Genomic DNA, 20,041 nt, shown 5'->3' with positions numbered 1-20,041 from the left:
CTTTTATTATTGAGTATTTTCTTCTCATAGTTTTAAAATTACCTATTAACATTATGGGCAAATGAGAGAAATGGGTCTCATTTTCAGGTATGTGCTTTTGATGCAGTTTGCATTTGAAAAGGCAATAATGCTGTGTAGTTTTTAAAAATAAAACTGCTGATACCATAAAATGCTTTTCCCATGAAAAATTTCAGTACGTCTTCCAGAGTTGTTTTCATCTCTGCCTACAGGGGTAAAGTCCGAATGGAATTAGAGAGGGAAATTCTACACTGGAACCTGCTGTGGCCATTTTTTTCTGTTGTTGCTGCTTCTCTAGTGGAGTTACTGCAGCATAGGGATGTTTCTTGGAAATGGACACGTTTTACAAAAATATTTTTTAAACACACGCCAGATCTTCAAGAAGCACTTTTTTCCTTCCGTCATGCTTCATAATATATTGTATTGTACTAACCCCTCATGCTGGGAGGAGAGACTGCCTAGCAAGCAACCCACTGCCTACTAACATCAAGAGGGGCCTAAATAAAACTTCATTTTCCTTGCAAGGACAACTTCTACCGTATGGATATATGTTTATGTATTATACTTTGTTCCGTAGTTGATCTTGAATGCAAATTTCATTTTGTTTGTATTTTTCTGTGGCGCTTCAAAATGTGTAGAAGTGTGACTTTACTTCCATTAGGGTCTTCTTAGGTGGTTGGCAAGTAAGTTAAATTATATTTTTTTTCCATGCTGTTTTAACTTGTAAATATATATAGATGTTGAAGATGCAATTATTATCTGGGTCACTTTAGGCCTTTTATTGAACACATTTTCAGTGAAAACCACTCTGCTTATTCTTTAATAATAATGGTTCTCAAATTTTAGTGTGCATCAGAATCAAGTGGAGCCTTGTAAAAAATAGCTGGTCCCCACTCCCACAGTTTCCAATTTAGTAGACTGAGATCGGGCCCAAGAATTTCTGCTTCTAACAGATTCCTAGGTGATGGCTAACCTTGTTGGTTCAGGGACCACACTTCGAGAACCACTGCTTTTGAATAAGATGATAGCTTAAAAAACTCTTCATCAAATCTCCATCTCATTCCATTTCTTAGACATTTTATTTCTTATAAAGTTACCTAGACTTATAAATTTTTATTGCTTTTACTAGAAAGTTTTAATAAATTTTATTTATTTATTGTTCTTTTTAAGAAAAAAGTTACTGGGAGTTTAAATTAAAGTTTAAATCATTTGCAAGGTTCTTAGTTATTATTTTTCTTTTTTCTTTCCTTTTCTCTCTGTCTTTCTCTCTTTTTTTTTTTTCCTTTGAAGCTGTGTTGAAATCCTTGTCTCCTGTAGACCCAGTGGAACCCATAAGTAATTCAGAACCATCAGTGAATTCAGATATGGGAAAAGTCAGTAAAAATGATACTGAAGAGGAAAATAGTAGTAAGCCCTCCACAAATGACAATGAAATAAGTAGGACTGAGTATTTATGTGAGAATCAACAAGAGGATAAAAATAAAGACAATTCTGCAAATGAAGTCTTCCTCCAAGGGCCTGAAGAAGCAATGTGCTACCAGTGTGAGAGTGAGGACGAATCTCCACAGGCCGTTGGAGGTGGCCTGGCCACTGTCTCTCCAACTCCCAGGGACTCCTTGCAGCCCTCCATCAAGCAGAGGTTGGCACAGCTCCAGCTGTCACCAGAATTTACCTTCACTGCTGGCCTCGCAGCAGAAGTGGCTGCTAGGTCTCTCTCCTTCACCACCATGCAGGAACAGACTTTTGGCGATGAGGAGGAAGAACAAATAATAGAAGAAAATGAAAACGAGGTAGAGGAAAGTAAAAACCAAGATCAATGAAATGATTTTAGATTGTTCCTTTTACAAAAGTGTTTTAGCTTCAGGACTGGAAAAGGAAGATAAGTGTAAGTTTACTATCTATAAAGTTAAGATGTGAATTTCTAGGAAGAAACCTGGTTTGAACAACTGTCTCAGATTAATAGTTACCTGTAAGTGGCAGATTTTTTAGGAAAATAAGAGAAAGGTAAGGGCTCTTTAAAATAAACTGCTGCTTTATTTGTGGCCCAACTGATAATCTTGGTAATTATTTAAGTACTTTTAATAAGAAATGAATTTATCATTTCTTGCCAGAATTTGCTACCATAAGGTGACTAGGTTAATTCTCTTGCAAGAACATTAACATTTAGTATGACTCCTTTTTACTGTATCTTTGCAGTTAGTAACTGCAGCTATTATGTTAATATCGAGTTGTTTGTATTTTATTTTTGTTTATACCAGTCTTAAAAAAAAAAAAAGATACAGGTTCTGAATAAAAAAAATTTAATTCATACAATTGATGTGTGCTGGGGTTTGGAACTTAAAAGTAGTTTCAAAAATAGTTGGGTTATGACATAATTCTTATTGTTTGTGTAAATATTCAGTAGTTAATTTTAAGATGTTCCTAATAGTCTTTAAAAGGAAAACATACCAGGTCAAGAAAAACCCTTTCAACTTTTTTCTTTTGTTATTACTTTTTCCTTCCTTTGTTGTTACTTTCCTTGTCAAAAGTGGGATCCCTATAGTAAAAAACCCCACCCCCAACTTAGCATAATGTTCTTTGTATCAGTTTGCCTCAAGATAATTGTGCACCATTACCACAACTAGGTTCAATGCTGCAATTTTCTAGCCTATGAGCCTGTGAGACTCAGGAAACCTGTCAGCTTCCTGGAAAGAAACCTTGTCTTCCTAGTCTTCATTTGCAAGCTACCTCTTAGAAGAGACTGCTTTCCAAAGTGGCCAATCTCATGTGTTGTGATTCCATTGTTGAAGACTGGTATTTTTTGGAGTATACTGTTTTTGAAACCTGTAACTCCTGTACCTGACATAGTTTATAGACATTATTTAGGGAAAATGTAAGAATAACTCAACTTACGCTGTTATACTACAGGGAAAATACATGATGAATCTAGATTATCTTTAGATAATCTAGAAACACATTTAAATTATGTCACTTAGCACTTACAGTGAGTAAATTTACTTATACTCCGAATTGTTTATTTTTTTAATAACTTTTTTTTTAATCCTGAGGAAAAACTTGGTTTAGCTTTATATGACTAGTAGACATCCTTTGTACCATAAGTGATTTTTGCCTTTTGCCAAAATTTTGGGACTTATCGTAATAAACCTCTTCAGAGCAATACCTTAGGTTGGACCTAGTTATACTAAATTTGAAGGAAAAAAGAATCTTCTTGTGTTGTTACTGACTTTTGTGTTCCTAAGTAATAATACCGATACTTTCTGGTTTAAATCACAAACTTAGTTGCCAACTCCATTTTTCCTGGGATTTAGGAAAAGCAATTATAGAAAAACTTGGTGATCTTTATTTTATTTTAACCTATAACCTTACAGAGGAAAAATCAGAGTTTAATAATTTTAATTCTTTTATTCTATTTTGTTTCTACTATCTTGATTTGGGAGAGAGATCTTCATAACATAGTATCAGTTTTATTCAGTGCTCTCTGAGGTGACATTTCTTAATTCTGAAAGATTAGATAATTTGAATCAGAATTTTCCAGTCTTCCAATCTGATCTGTTTTATTCACTAGCCATTACATAGTTTCATGAAAACTCTACTTGTTGAAATCATGATCTAAAGATCTTGGAACATTAACCAAATATTAGGTGTTTTGTAAGTAGTTTTTCAAATTTTCTTTCATCTTATAAAATATTTTCAAGGGGCTGGGGATGTGGCTCAAGCGGTAGCGCGCTCGCCTGGCATGCGTGCGGCCCGGGTTCGATCCTCAGCACCACATACCAACAAAGATGTTGTGTCCGCCGAGAACTAAAAATAAATAAATAAATAAATATAATTCATTTAAAAAAAATAAAATAAAATAAAATATTTTCAAGATAAAATATTATCTTCTTGAAAATTCCTTGACAAATTTTTTCCTGACAATGTTCTAAGTTGATGTTTCTCATTGTCGTTTTAGTGGGATACCTGCTTCAGAATAAACTAGAGGTCTTTTTTTTTTAAATGAGAATTTTAGGACATACTCTCTGTAATTCTTAGCTTGAAATGAGACCTAGGTAATGTTCATGCCCAATAAAATGTAAGAATCCCTGTCTATCACTTAGTTCTTCCAATGATTACCTTAGGAAATATTAAAAAAACAGGCCAATATAATATAAATAGGTGTTCTTGTTTACCAATGTAATATAAATAGGTGTTCTTGTTTATTACTTTTTCTAAGAATATTCTACTTTCTCTTATCAGGTTGTTGATAGTTTTAATAGCTGCCATTCTACATCCAGAAGAAGCCTCTGGGAAAAAAACATTTTGTGGAAAACACTTATAACTGTACTTTGCAAATTTTACAGTATTTTTTGACAGTATAAATCGTGGTAGTGCTAGTATCCTGACAGCTCTTAATACAAATATCGCCATGGTTTGTTTTACCAAGACAAGCCTAGAACTCAAAGGAAGGATACATGTGAGGGACTGATTTAGGCCACTTTTTAAGACAGAATTTTTATCCCTTGTCCATGTACGGATAGGAAAGTCATGACAGAAAGTGGTCTGGTACCAGTTATCATGCCTTAAATCCTTTTTCTCAGCTTTTATTAAAGCCCTACCTATCTGGCACATCTAGGGCCAGACTCTTGTTGGTCTGTGACTTGCAATCCTCTGCTTATTTTCACAAGTTCTTTGTGTTTTCTGATTTTATAGCTTACATCCTCATTAAAGCTAATGGTTCTCACAGCATATGAATATATTTCATTAGGAAACTGATACCTCAATTCAAATCAGAATTCTTAAGTTACTGAAGACAAGCAAATTGAGAGAAACACACTTAAGGCAAATTAATAAGAAAGTTTTAAGAGGATAGGTTCATGCTTTCCTATAGAAGAATAGGCTGAGTTTAAATTCCATACCCTTCATTTAAAAGCTGTGGGTGAGGGCTGGGGTTGTGGCTCAGCTGTAGAGTGTTCGCCCACTAGGGGCAAGGCCCTGGGTTCAATCCTCAGCACCACATAAAATAAATAATAATTCAAAAATTAACTATATAAAAGCTGTGACCTAATAATGTTAGGGAGAGTCTTTCCAGCAGAACTCAAATTCTCTGAATTTCTAAATGCTATTTGCACTTTCTTTTCAGAGAAGATAAAAGGAAATAAAATGTTTGAGACTGAAAAGTAAGATTGGTTATAAATATATTAGTAAAACAGGTCAAACATTTTTAAACTCAGTTTTCTTAAAAAAGTAATAGTCTGACTCACATTTTAAAAATTATAAAACTTTTAATGTTAAAGTATAAAAATCAACTTCTGGTATATTTCAAAAGTTATAAGTTAATGGAGTATTAATCAGATAGGACCCTAGATTTCATTTCTCTCTGTTGACTATTTACATTTTACCAAATGATTAGAAATCCTTTGTCAAAAATCCTATGTGATTTGGTTTAATCACAGTATGTTGTTTCTGAACCCAAACAAAACCAGGATACAAGAACTAAATATCATAAGATGGTGATACATATAGCTAACCCATTGCTTGAGGTTAAGTAGATAGTATGCTATGAATGACAGACAGGGTATAAAGATTTATTTTTCCAGTTCCATTTATAGGAACATATCTGTGTAGTTCACAACTTAGATTAGAAAACTAAACTGCAAATAATTTAGGAGAGAAAATATAGAAAATGCCTAAGTATTGTAACAATTCATTCAGCTGTCATCATTGACAGGTTATTAACTTGAATCAGTTAATTTTTAAAAAATTTTTTAGTTGTAGATGAACAGAATACTTATTTATTTTATGTGGTGCTAAGGATGGAACCCAGTGCCTCAAACATGCTAGGCAAGTGCTCTACCACTGAGCTACAGTCCCAGTCCCATTGAATCAGTTAAATTTTGAGGCAAATTCATTTAATCGCACCTCTTCATTTTTCTAAATTATATAGAATGTAGTTTAACCTTTTCTTTTTCATCTTTAAGAATATCACCTCCTATCATGGGTGATTGACAAATTCACCCTCTGGGAGGACAGGAATGATGTCGGGCCCCTTTACTGGCTAACTTCACATTGCTGTGCTTTTTTGAATACTGTTTGTTTTTCACAGTTTCTCTATCTTCCCTTATAATCAGCTGTTATTTTGTTGCTGTCTTGTGTGCCTGCTTTCTGCAATAGGCCCCTAATTTGCTGCTTCTAATCTGCTGTGGACTGAGAAACCAGATTGCCAAGCTTGCTAGAATTGTGTCTAAAATAAGAGTAAGTAGACTGCAACAAGGCTAAGGGCTCTTCTATCAGTAAAGTGCATGGACTTTGTGATAACCTGTTTGGGTTCTTAGTATTCATCTGTTTGCCTCTTACTAAGGACTTGCTAAAACTGCTTGGTTGAATATGTGATTGCCATATATTTGAAGTATTAATTCTGTTTTAATATATTGATGTTTCTAGGATTCCCTATTAATGAATTCAATGCTAAAAGAAAAATTTGACTACCATATTTGTATAAATCATTGTGTATATGTCAGGAAAATGTTAAATATTTTGTTTTTGTTAATTGTTCTTAGTTGAGTACACAGATTTGAAATTTATGGCATGATTAACATGACTTCAGCTCTGTCCACCAAGACTTATATTCTCGAACTATTGGTCTGAGACTAAACATGACTAATTTAGTAAGAACTGGCTGACTTGACTATTTGGGGAATGAGTCATTCTTGATATCCCAGTTTTCTATTAAGCTTAAACTTCTTTCAGCATTAAATTTTTGGAATAATTTCTGAAGGCAATCTTTATAAAAACTATTGCTGTCTTCTTAAACAATATATGAAATACACTTTAAGCTTTTATATTAAAATTATCATTTTGAACATTAGTTATTATACTTGGATAGACTAAACACTGAGAATTATTTGTCCTGTACTAAATGACTCCATTCTGCAGCACTTGTTTCAGTTTTCATGTCTTTGTTTTCAGTGGATGTTCTGATTCCTCCATTTATATTACTGCTTGCTTAAGTGTGATTGTAGCAATGTACTTTATTCACCTTCATAATGCATCTTCTGATCTGCTTGGGTTTGGGGTACCAGATGACTAAGATAGTTAGAACTGAGTACTAACTAAAGTAAGAGTAAATGGACCTACAGTGAAGACATGAAGAAGTGGATTGTGCTTCCTTGCATGGATGTTTGTGACATCTGTGACTCCCCACCTGTTAGGTTGCTGTCCTTAGTTTGTGAGGTTACCATATTAGATACCTACTCTCAAAATACAAATTGTTATTTTACAAAAGGAGCCATTTTGTTTCCATACTTTACTTTCTGTTAGGATAGTTCTATGCTACAATTCTTTGGCTCTGATTAAAACCAGGTCATTTGAATTAGCATTTTCAATTGTATTTTCTCTTTGAATTGGATGCCACATGCTTTTTTTTTTTTCCCTAAGAGAATAAGATCTAGGCAATTATACCACAAAGTATTTATTCTTTGATATGCTACTTTTTAAAACAGTATCTTTATTATTTTTTTTTTTTACTGTTGAATTGCTTTATTAAATTATCTGGGAGGTATATTTTTTTCTTACGTATACAGGACTGAGGTGCAAAAAGCTTAAATGACCCTTTGGGATTACACAGTGAATCCATGGCATAATCTGAAAGGATTTCATAGCAAAGCACACAGGGTCAGAATCATCTCCTTGAAAACATTATACCCTTATGTTACAAATGTTCCTAGTTCAAAATACATTATGAAATGCTCAAAAATTATCAAAAATAAATTTAACTATTTTAAATTGGCATTACCATGTACAGAAGTACCTGGAACAAAATCTGAAAGGTTTCCTGATTGACCCTCCATTATATTAGTAAATTGCTAAATACTGTCAATTCTGTGTCTTTTTTAACAGTATCTTTATTTTTACTTAACTAAAGGAAATGTATGTTAAAAGCTTACCAAAAATTGTTGGTGTTCAATCTAATGGTATTGACAGATATTTGAATGACTAAATTCCCACTGTCACTCTATTATATTTGGCATGCCTAAGTGATCATTTAATATGTAAAATAATCAAGCAGGATGACTTTCCTCTCTTGGGTGGAAAAAAACATGAAATTTGCATGTTGCAATATTTGCAAGTAAAATTCAAATCTGTCTAGAGGTAGATTTAGCATCAAACAATTTATTTTTACTAACAAACTGACTATGTTTTAGCAACGTATGTTGACTCATGCTTTTCATTACACACAAGGTGATTGGTAAATCAGTCTATTTATTTCATGACCATACTTCCTAGAGTCAGCTTTCAGGTATCCATGCTAATGGAAGGGAGTTATGATAGAACAATCATAAAAAATAGATTATCTATAGGGCTGGGATTGTGGCTCAGCAGTAGAGCGCTCGCCTAGCTTATGCGGGGCCCTGTGTTCAATCCTCAGCACCACATAGAAATAAATTAATGGAATAAAGGTTAAAAAAATAGATTATCTAAACCCATTTCTGGAGTTGGGACTGCCATTGCCGAAGAGATAGTCATGATGCTAAACCTGGGTTGGTGCTATAAGAAGAAAGCTTCTCTTTGAGTATAGATATGAGAGAAAAGTGATTCTACACAGTGTAATTGCTATAAAACAAAAAGAAGACAAATCAGTTCCAGAACTCAGACATGCAAAACTTTAGCAGCAATCAGGAGGAATTGATTTTATGTATATCTTAAAATGTGTGACAGGGTAAAGTGAACATATCTTTAAAATGCTATGAATTTTGATCTACTCTTGACAATGAAATATAGTTTTATCCCTATGTACTGAAATTATTTAGCAATATGTTATTGCAATAGAATGGTATTTATACTTCTGGCTATACTATTTTAAAAAATGAGTATAGTCTGAGATATGGTTATAGAATTCCTCCCTTTATTTATATCTTAAGAATTTCTTAAGGGGGCAATTTCACTATTTGAGGCGTTATATTTTTTCAGTCTTATATCATTTCTTAAATGTCAGCTACCTACAAATTATTGTACATATTTTGCTAAAACTGAAGCATGTCTCTTACAAGTTTATTCTTTTATGATATTCTAAACAATTACCTAACTTTTTTTTCCTTCCCAATTAAATGTTTAAGGAAATTAACTCCATTTCTAAATCATAGTATTTTTTGCACTTTTATCACACTAATCTTTACCTTCTGTTCATAATATAATTTCCATAATGCTTACTCAGGCACAGTAGTTACATATGACAATGTATAGAAGGCTCCAGAAATGTCACTCCCATCCCTTAAAGGTTGGCGTATGTCCTGGTACAGCCATGGAGGTCCATATGGGTGAAAAGCCCAGAAGTCGACCTGAGCTGAAAGCACTCCCAAGGAGTTTGGTTTTGTTTGGGTTTGTTCTAGGTATGGTCCCAGGGATCCCAGATCAAACCAGGCCCCTGGGCCTATCCTAGAACCAACCTAAGCTCGTGCATCATTCCTGGAACATCACGAATGTGAAGACTGAAGATAACCTGAGGCTGACCAGACATCCTGTGTTCACCAAGATTCACATCTTTTTGTATGTATGTTGTCTTTTACCAAGGGTTGGTTGGTTATCCCTCTAAAATTAGAGGGACAACATTTGGTAACATTACATAGTCTTCCCAGACTTTGACATTGTAGTAATTTCTCTTAATAGGAATTCTCTACAATTACTATTAATTGCCAATGAGGAGAGTTATTCTTGTGATTTTATTATCACATAATAGATTAAAATGTCTATTTTCAGTAGAAGCAACTTAGCCACCAAAAAAAAAAAAAAAAAAAAAAATCAATCCCTGACCCAAAAGCCCTCCTCAAAAATGAATGGGTTTTGTTCTCTTAAATACTCTCTACTCAACAATATTGTACCAGTTTCATTTAACTGAATAATAATTGTTCACAGTTTCTGAAGGGCATTTAGTCTTTGCCTTCTGGTTTCAATGCTAAGTGATTTTAAAACCTTGTTTCAGAAGACTACTACCTTTTTCCTTGAATCTATAATTGAATCTAACTTTCAGAGCTCACTTTGAAAGTTTCTGCTATTGTTAATGAAAACAAGCTAGGATAATGTAAAAATGGGTTAAGGGCTCACATTTTACATCAGTAGTTTGCAGAATATTTTTAGTAAGATTAAATTCATCTTGTGGCCTCATATCATAATTGTGGCATTACGATAGTTTTTGTTGTTGTAGTTGTTGTTGTTGTTAATTTAGTAGGTGAGATCTCTGAAGAGTCATGCAAGCATCTAACACCCAAAAGTTATGGTGCACAATGAAAACATACTTCTGCTAATGCTGCTTCTGCAATAGCTTTAGATCATGTGTAAATAACTGCAAACTAGTCAGAAACTCCACATGTGAAAGAAACTTGAAACTGCTGTTCCTCCAAGCTTTATCACAGCAAAATTTGGTCAATAAGCTATCCTTCAAAATAGGACTGCGGGCGTATGGAGGCACATCGGAATAAGTCAACTGTGGAATTAATTTTATGCTGTATTCATTCATAGGTGGTATTATTTTTCCTTTTAAGTCTGATGTTTACACCTCTCTCTCAATGTTTTCTTTTCTGCAGTGTGTTTCTCTGTATTGGTGTGCTCATCTGGCAGCACAGTTAACTGTGTTTGTTGCCCATAGCCTGAAATGAATGTGAACCTATTTTAGGTTTATATACGGTACATTTATATTTTACGGTACAATATATTGTCAATATATTTTGGGAGCCCTTGCACTCTCTTTTAACATGGTTAGTTAGGAATACTGAAAATAGGAATGTGTGGACTGTTTAAGGAGTTAAGGCTTGCTTATATAGTAAGTTTATAAAGGCAGCCATTGGAGTGGGAGACGTAGCTCGGTGGTAGAATGCTTAACATGTGCAAGACCCTAGGTTCAATCCCCAGGACCACTGAGAAAATTTTAAGTGTACAGTTCAGAAGCTTAAGTGTATTCACATTGTAAAGATATGTATCTCCAGAATATTTTCATCTTGAAAATTTGAAACACCCGTTAAATAATAGGAATTCTCTATGATTACTATTAGTAATCCTTTTCTTTTCCCCACAGCCCCTGATGCCGTTCTACTTTCCATTATGTCCTCAAAGTTCATCAATATTGTGGCATGAGACAGGTCTTCCTTCTTTTTTAAGGCTGAATAGTTAAGTATTAACCACATTTGTTGATCCATTCATGTGTTGGATACTTGGGTTGGTTGCTTCCACCTCTTGGCTATTATGAATAATGCTGCTATGAATGTGGATGTGCAAAATCTTTTCTTTTTACACATAACATTTTCTTTATTAATCACTGTCTGTATTTTATCACATCAGTTTTGGGTCAGCTATTTTAAAAGAACACAACTGTAGGTTTGTATATATCTGTATTATTGTTGTTCCTTCTAAGCTTTAAAAATCTCTAAATAAAATCTGTACCTCCTTACCTCTTTAGTGTATGTAACTTTTTATTTATTATTTTTTTAAAATTATTTTTTAAAGACAGGGACTTACTCTGATACCAAGACTGGCCTCAAACTTTTGGGCTTATGTGATCCTTCGGTGTTTATTTTTCTCCATTGTGATATCTTTAGAATTTTTTCTTTAAAAAAGGCCTTTGTCTGAAAAAAACTTTCATTCATTACCCCAACTTTGGTTTCTTCACTGAAGTGCCTCACTTGATAATTTGTTAGCATAGAAAGAGCCAAGTTAAAACTTCCATTTTCACCATTCCTGTTGGACATGTTCTAAGCATGTTATATTTGTTGACTGATATGACCCCCCTGACAGAAATCACATACATCAAGAAGGAAGTTAACATCAAGTGGCTCATACTTTGATAGGTAGGTCAAAAGGATGAGTTACTGGTTTGAACCTTTCGGGCTCACTCAACACCCTTAGAAACGTTCCTGGAGTTCCAAAATGGCTCTGTAGACTAAATGCTGCTAAGAAAGTTCCTTGAACTGAACTTTTAAGTCTCCTCTTTCCAGAAATGACTTGATGCAAGGAATAAAATTGATAAAGGAAAATTTTGAAACTGGGCCCTTGTCTAAGATTTTCTAATTAAAAGTGTGAGGTGAGGTAGGATGTGAGTAGTTACTCTACCAGATTCAGAAGTCACTGGGTAGGAAATATCCTGTAAGGGACCGGCGAAACGTCGGAGGAAGAGACCACCAAGAGACTGCCTCATGCAACAGCAAAAGGGTTTATTTGGGGACCAGCATGCTGGGGCTCAGTGCTCATTTGAATAGAACAAAGAAAGATAGAGCCCTGAGAACAGCTTAAGCAGAGCTTATATACTTTTCTTGGAGAGGGCAGGGAGGGAAGTTCATTGACGGGTCAGGGCGAGTGGGCAGTTTGCCTGCAACCGAGTGAGGGAGTGCATCCTGCAGTTTGGCATTTGGGGACAGCACATTCTGGGAACAAGATTAGCAAACAGTTCTCAGGATTTTAATAGTGTTTTGTTAAGCATATAGAAAAACAGAGTGACAAGTACCTATTTTATTAACCTTTCAATCCCTTATGGTAATCATTCCTTGTCTTCACAATTTGCTTTTGAAGGTCTTTAGCAGATGTGCTGTAACCATTGAAGATAAAGTTGGCAAATAATAATTTTCCCCGAATGTACATCTGAAAAAGTTAATAAAACATTTTCAAAATGTGGTTATTTAAAAAAGTAATTCTGTTTTTTCAAAGGAAGGTCTTCAGATGTGTCTCTTTGAGGAAATGTTCATGAATATTTAGATAATAGTCGTCACACATTCTCCTGAAACCTGAATATATTTGAGTTTAAGACAAAGGTTCAGTAGTTTAGTCATTCTGTCACAAAGTAGCAAAACTCATATCCTAATTAATACTAAAGATAGCATCTGTTCCTAACATTATGATAATCTGTCTATGTACACATTTCATCATACAGCTAATCACTTCAGTACAGAGCCCCTGAATTTGAAAGTCAACAGACTTGGCAAAGTTATTTAACCATATATAGCTGTAGTTACCTCTATAAGGAAAAAAACACATTGATTAATATTTATGAAATAGAGCAGAACTCTAAAAGCCTATTTCATTTATAAAATTCTGTTTCTCCATTTCTTAAAGGAGATAACAACTCTTCTGTGTAAAGCCAAGTTTGTCTTTCCATTCTAAGAGAGCATCTTAAGTTGAGGCACAGGGAACAACTTGATGTTGAGAGCCACAGCCGAAGGGGCCCCAACAAACTTTCAGACTGCCAGCTGATGATTGGCTCACAGCGGCCCTAGCAACATCTAGCTGATTGGCTCCTCTGCGGTGATGCTCATTGGACTGTTTCCCCGCCCTTTCAGACTGCCAGCTGATGATTGGCTCACAGCGGCCCTAGCAACATCTAGATGATTGGCTCCTCTGCAGTGATGCTCATTGGGCTGTTTCCCTGCCCTTTCAGACCACGGAGCTGCTCATTAGGGGACTTTTTTGGCTCCTGCCACGCGACCCAGCCAATCGGCCTCAAGAGCAGGAGGATTGTGGGAGGTGGAGAGGCTTGTGGTTTTGAGGGAGAGGCTTGTGGGAAGCTGGTGGTGGCAGTTGGGCTCTGAGGGTTTTTCCTGAGGAGCTGTTTTGTTTGGCCTGTATAGTTCTAAAAATAAAGTTTGTATCTTTTGACAAGTGGCTCCTGAATTGTGCCCAGCCAGACTGCAGCATTTATGGTTTCTTGCAGATATTTGGTGGCCCGCACGGGGAACGACTGAGGGTAAGTGATAAGGTAAACTGCTCGCCCCTGAGGGCAGGGTGAGAGGATGGATAGCCATTTTAAGATTATTCTTTTGTTTTGCTTCACTTTTGTTTTAAGTTGCCTGTCCCTGGAGATGTGTAAGGTGGAAGAAAAATCGCTCACATCTGAGGAACAGATAGGGAGAAAGGACGGATGGATATTTCAGGAGACTATTATAATGATTTTGTGTTGTTCCAATTTTGTTTCACTCTTTCAGTTTTGTTAGGCGTTATCTTGTTGGGTTGTATTATAGTAGAAATATGGGATCAGAAATTAGTAGAAAACAAACTGAAAGAGTGTTAAGTAAATTGTTAGAGGAAGGAGGCATCTCAGTAAAATCAAGAACAGTCAGGGCATACGTTGATACAATACAAAAATGTATCCCATGGCTTTTTAAGGAGGAGTTGTTAAATATATCACAATGGAACCATCATGGTGAAGATTTAAAAAGAGTAGAAAAGAAAAGCCCAGGGACTCTGCCAGTTGGCACATTGCCATTGTGGACGTTCGTATCTTGTTTGCTTAGTCCAAAACCTTCAGTTCAGACAATGGTAGAGGAAGGAGAAGACATATTGATTCAAGTAAAAGAGAAGGTCTCAAGTTAGTCGGACAGAGGAAAAGATTCAAGTAAAAGAGAAGGTCTCTTGAGCTAGTCAGACAGAGGAAGAAATTTTAGAGCAGAAAAAGCCATCAGGGGAAAAGTTACAACAGGAGACTGCTAATAACACCTTTCTATCACCAGAGGGTGTAAGGATCCAACCAACAGCGCCACCTCTACAGGAGACTGCTACTAACACCTTTCTATCACCAGAGGGCATAAGTATCCAACCAACAGCGCCACCTCCATATGCTGGGAGGCTCCCAACCCCCGCAGTTGATAGTTGGGATCCTGAGACAGGATCTCAAATATTAACATGCCCTGTATTTGAGGCAGGAGGGCAGCGAATTCACCATGCTTTAAATTTCAAAACAGTGAAGCAGCTAAAAGAGGCTGTAACAACCTATGGTCCTCAAGCACCCTTCTCTGTAAGCTTGGTCGAATCCATTAACAACTTGAACATGACACCAGCAGATTGGGCTAATATGTGTAAAGCTGTGCTAAATGGAGGACAATACCTATTATGGAAGGTTGCCAATGAGGAATTTTGCAAGGAGACGGCTAGGCGAAATGCAGCAGCTGGTTATCCTCAGAGAAATCTAGATATGTTGTTAGGAAAGGGAACTTACGAGGATCAGCAGCAACAAATTGCATATGATCCTGGCGTATACGCACAAATTGCTGTAGAGGCGGTTAGGGCATGGAAGACTTTACAAGGACATGGAGGTTTACAAGGTCAATTATCTAAGGTAATACAAGGAGCTAATGAACCTTACACTGAATTTGTAGATAGGCTTATTCAAACAGCTACCAGAGTTTTGGGGAATACAGAACAAGCAATGCCATTAATAAAACAACTGGCTTATGACCAAGCGAATCGTTGGTGCAGAGATAACATCAGACCATGGAAACATGAAGATTTATATATTAAATTATGTAGAGACATTAATGAACAAGAGCAAGTCGTGGCAGCTGCAGTAAAACAGGCTTTAGATGCCAGAGACATTAATGAACAAGGGCAAATTGTGGCAGCTGCAGTAAAACAGGCTTTAGATGCCAGGCCAAGAACATGCTACAATTGTGAACAAACAGGACATTTTAAAAGGAATTGCCCCATAGGAGGAGGGTTTAACAAAACTAGGTATCAAAGGAGTAGAATACCAGGTATTTGCCCACGATGCCATAGAGGGAGACATTGGGCTAATGAATGCCATTCTCAAACCACCATAGAGGGTACTCCATTATCAAAAATCGAACAAGGATCAGGTGTTTATCCACGATATCGTGGAGAAAGGTATGGGGCTCCATTGCCAAAAAATGGACAGGGGGGCCCAATGCTCCAGGGCCCCAAACCACAAATATACAGAGCACTGGAGGAACCCAGCAACCCCATCAGGGTAGTGCCCAGGACACATTGTCCATCAGATCCCTCATCAGACAAACCAGAGGGAGCGCAGGGTTGGACATCTGCGCCTCTGCCAGATCAGTACTAACTCCAGAGATGGGAGTTCAAATCATTCCCACAGGGGTAAAAGGAACTCTTCCCAAAGGAACAGAAGGCTTATTATTGGGACACAGCTCTTCTACTCTAAAAGGACTTATGATAAGTCTTGGGGTAATTGATCCTGATTATGAAGGTGAAATAAAAATTATGTCCAGTTCTCCAAAGGGTATATCAGTAATTTCACCAGGAGATAGAATAGCACATTACTAATAATACCAAGCCTACATGATAAGTTTTCCAGTCGTGCTGTAAAAAGAGGTTCCAGGGGATTAGGCTCCACAGGTGTAGATTGGGCTATGTTGTCTAAATTTAGATTCTCGCCCCATGCTAAAACTAAATATTCAAGGACATAAATTTAATGGGCTACTGGATACAGGTGCAGACCTTAGCATCATCTCTCATCAAGAATGGCCAAAACATTGGCCATTACAACAAGCCACTCAAATGCTTCGAGGCCTAGGAGTGGTGACTAATCCCCATAGAAGTGCAATGGTATTAGATTGGAAGGATGTGAAGGAACTATACAGCCATATGTATTGGATCATCTTCCCGTAAATTTGTGGGGACAAAATGTCCTAGATCAATTAGGTTTGACATTAACAAATAACATCAACCAAAATGCACCCACTATTATGACGACAAGGTTTTAGGAAAGGAAAAAGATTAGAAAAACAAGAACAAGGTATAGCAGCACCAATACAAATAGATCAAGGAACAGACAGACATGGGTTGGATTTTCAGAAAGGGCCACTGAGACAATAAAAATTACTTGGAAATCAGAAAGACCACTATGGGTTCCTCAGTGGCCTCTGAGATACAAGCAGCCCATGATCTGGTCAAACAACAATTAGCAGAAGGACATATACAACCTTCTGTATCTCCCCATAATACTCCCATTTTTGTCATCAAAAAGAAATCTGATAAATGGAGATTATTGTAAGATTTAAGAGCCATTAATAATGAGATGGTTATTATGGGACCTGCTCAATCGGGGATTCCTCAATTGTCTGCTTTGCCAAAAACCTGGTATGTTTTAGCTATAGATATTAAAGATTGTTTCTTTTCAATTCCAATTCATCCTGAGGATAGTCCACGTTTTGCATTTACTATCCCTGCACTGAATCATGAAGGTCCTGATCAGAGATATGAGTGAAAAGTACTCCCTCAAGGGATGGCTAACAGCCCAACTATGTGTCAAATTTATGTTAACAAAGTAATCCAGCCACTTAGAAATCAAAATCCTGAACTACAAATATTTCACTATATGGATGATGTATTATTATTAGCACACAAAGATAAAAACACATTGCTAGAATGTTATGCCACACTTACAAACTTATTTAAAAAATTATAATCTAGAGATAGCAATAGATAAAGTACAATCAAATTTTCCAACTAATTATTTAGGAGTTCTATTATCTTCAACCATGGTCCGTCCACCAAAAATTCAAATACGAGTAGATCAACTCAAATCCTTTAACGACTTTCAAAAGTTATTAGGAGACATAAATTGGATAAGGCCTTATCTAGGTATACCAACAGGAGAGTTGGGACCTTTATTTGATATCCTAAAAGGTCCATCAGATCCAAATTCACCCGGAATGTTAACGCCTGAAGCAAGAAAGGCATTAAAAATCATTGAAACATATATGGAAAATATGCATTTGGATAGAATTGATATAAGTTTGCCTTTATTATTTATTGTACTACCAACAAAAAAATATTCCTACAGGAGTATTTTGGCAAGAAGGTCCATTATTATGGATACATTTATCTTATTCTCCTAACACTATTCTTACTAGGTATCCTGAGGCTGTAGGACAATTAATACTCAAAGGAATAAAAGCAGCAAAGGGAGTGTTTGGAATTTCTCCCAATAAAATTGTTACTCCATACACTATGAATCAAATTGATGAGTTAGCTAATGAGTTAAATACTTGGGCAATAATCATGTGCAAATCTAATGTTTCATTTGATAACCACTTACCATATAATCCTTTATTGTCTTTTTGGTCATCACATCCTGTAATTTTTCCAAAAATGACAAGAAAAACACCTATCATGAATGCTCCAAATATATTCACTGATGGGTCAAATAATGGTACAGCAGCAGTAGTTACACCTGATCAAACTTTTACATTTTTAGTACCCAAACAATCAGCTCAAAAGGTAGAGCTTAATGCAGTATTACAAGCTTTTGTGATATTTAAAGATTCGGTATTTAATTTATTTTCCGATAGTCAGTATATAGTTAATGCTATAGTATCCCTTGAAGATGCTGGTAGGATTTCCCCTTCCTCTACTGTTTTCTCCTTGCTTTCCACTATACAAAGTCTAATCTGGGACAGAAAAGATCCATTCTTTATAGGACGTATCAGGGCACATACAGGATTGCCTGGAGTCCTTAGTTTGGGCAATGATTTAGCAGATAAAACTACACATGACATACATATTTTCTCTACACTAGAAGAAGCTATAAATTTTCATAAAAAGTTCCATGTCAATGCTAATACTTTACAAAAGCATTTTAAAATAACTAAGGAACAAGCTAGACAAATAATAAAACAATGTCAAAATTGTGTGACCTTTTTACCACAAGTTAATCTTGGAGTCAATCCTAGAGGACTGATACCTAACCATATTTGGCAGATGGATGTCACACACTTGCCAGAATTTGGAAAATTAAAATATTTGCATGTTACAGTTGATACTTCTGGATTTTTGATGGGCTCTTTTCATGCCAGAGAAAAAACTAAAGATGTTATAGCTCATTGCTTACAGAATTTTGCCACTGTGGGCGTTCCAAAACAGTTAAAAACAGATAATGCCCATGGTTATACTTCTACCTCTTTTAAACAATTTTGTTCAACATTTGGCATTACTCATATAACAGGAATCCCATACAATCCACAGGGACAAGGCATAGTTGAAAGAGCTCATCAAACTATTAAAATGTACTTATTAAAGCAAAAAGAAGGAATTGGGAAGGGGTATATATTCCCCAAAGATAAACTTAAAATAACCCTTTTTACTCTAAACTTTTTAAATTTGGATTCATCAGGGCTTAGTGCTGCAGAAAGGCATATGTGTCCAAAAAATGTACATAAGCCCAAGGTACTTTGGAAGGATATTCTAACAGGACAATGGAAAGGTCCTGACCCAGTAATTGTCTGGAGTCGGGGGTCTGTTTGTGTGTTTCCACAGGGAGAACAGCAGCTGATTTGGATTCCAGAGAGATTAACTAAGGTCCTGACCCAGTGATTGTCTGGAGTCGGGGGTCTGTTTATGTGTTTTCACAGGGAGAACAGCAGCCGATTTGGATTCCAGAAAGATTAACTAAAGCAATTTCTACAGACCAAAAAGAAGATGATTTGGCTCAAATCCATAACAACTGATATCCAAAACTCCAGTTTGGCTATCCTTACATCTGGCTGAACCAGGATGCTTTTTTCAATATCTATTTTATTATTGCCCTTTGCCATATCATGAAGTTCTATTTTATTTTTTGAGCTCATACAGACCTAGGTTAGTGTTTTGCTGATCAGTTCTATTTTTTGACTATAGAGTTTTTAAACATTGCAATGGAGATTTCACCTGTAAAAAGTTATAAGGCCTTTACTATTATGTTATGTGTTGTATGTATTATATTATGTGTGCACACTTGTGTTTTCTGTTATATGTTTGAATGTACATATGTCCATATATCATATATGATGATCGCTCATGAAAAAATGGATCCAAATATTTTTTTTCACGTGATTTAAATGGTTTAATTTAAATTGGGTAAACAACTGTTGAGGATTGTTTTAATATGTGAACAAAAAAGGAAGTTAACAGATCTATTTGTTTACTTTCACCTTTCCTTTTCATTATATTTAATAATTCTCTTCAAGATAATGTAAATTGTTAAGAAAATTGTTTTCTTTTAGTGCCTTCTGGAATGTTACATAATTTTTTCTTTAGCCATTATTGCCAGAATTCCTATCTTCATCCCAGTGCCGGTGAAGATAATGTAAATTGTTAAGAAAATTGTTTTCTTTTAGTGCCCTCTGGAATGTTACATAATTTTTTCTTTAGCCATTATTGCCAGAATTCCTATCTTCATCCCAGTGCCAGTGAAGACAATGTAAATTGTTAAGAAAATTGTTTTCTTTTAAAAAAAGATAAAACCAATCTACAGCTTCTGCAATAGCCATCACTG

At 35.7% G+C, this 20,041-nt stretch overlaps 1 protein-coding gene across 3 annotated transcripts in view; it reads left to right on the top strand.

The window, feature by feature from the left end:
* Positions 1 to 3,777, top strand: part of Vezt (vezatin, adherens junctions transmembrane protein) — a 78,267-nt gene extending 74,490 nt beyond the window's left edge. For all 3 annotated transcript variants that reach the window (XM_077798630.1, XM_077798629.1, XM_077798631.1), the window contains one exon: positions 1,309 to 3,777. In XM_077798630.1, the coding sequence (XP_077654756.1) occupies positions 1,309 to 1,838 (530 nt within the window). In that variant the 3' untranslated portion in view covers positions 1,839 to 3,777. The remainder of the gene's footprint in view (positions 1 to 1,308) is intronic.
* Positions 3,778 to 20,041: the final 16,264 nt, after the last annotated feature.

This window comes from Urocitellus parryii, chromosome 5, assembly GCF_045843805.1.
Source record: "Urocitellus parryii isolate mUroPar1 chromosome 5, mUroPar1.hap1, whole genome shotgun sequence".
NCBI classification, from domain to species: domain Eukaryota; kingdom Metazoa; phylum Chordata; class Mammalia; order Rodentia; family Sciuridae; genus Urocitellus; species Urocitellus parryii.
Note: the sequence above shows the minus strand (reverse complement) of the source record. Positions and strands in the feature narration are given on the sequence as shown.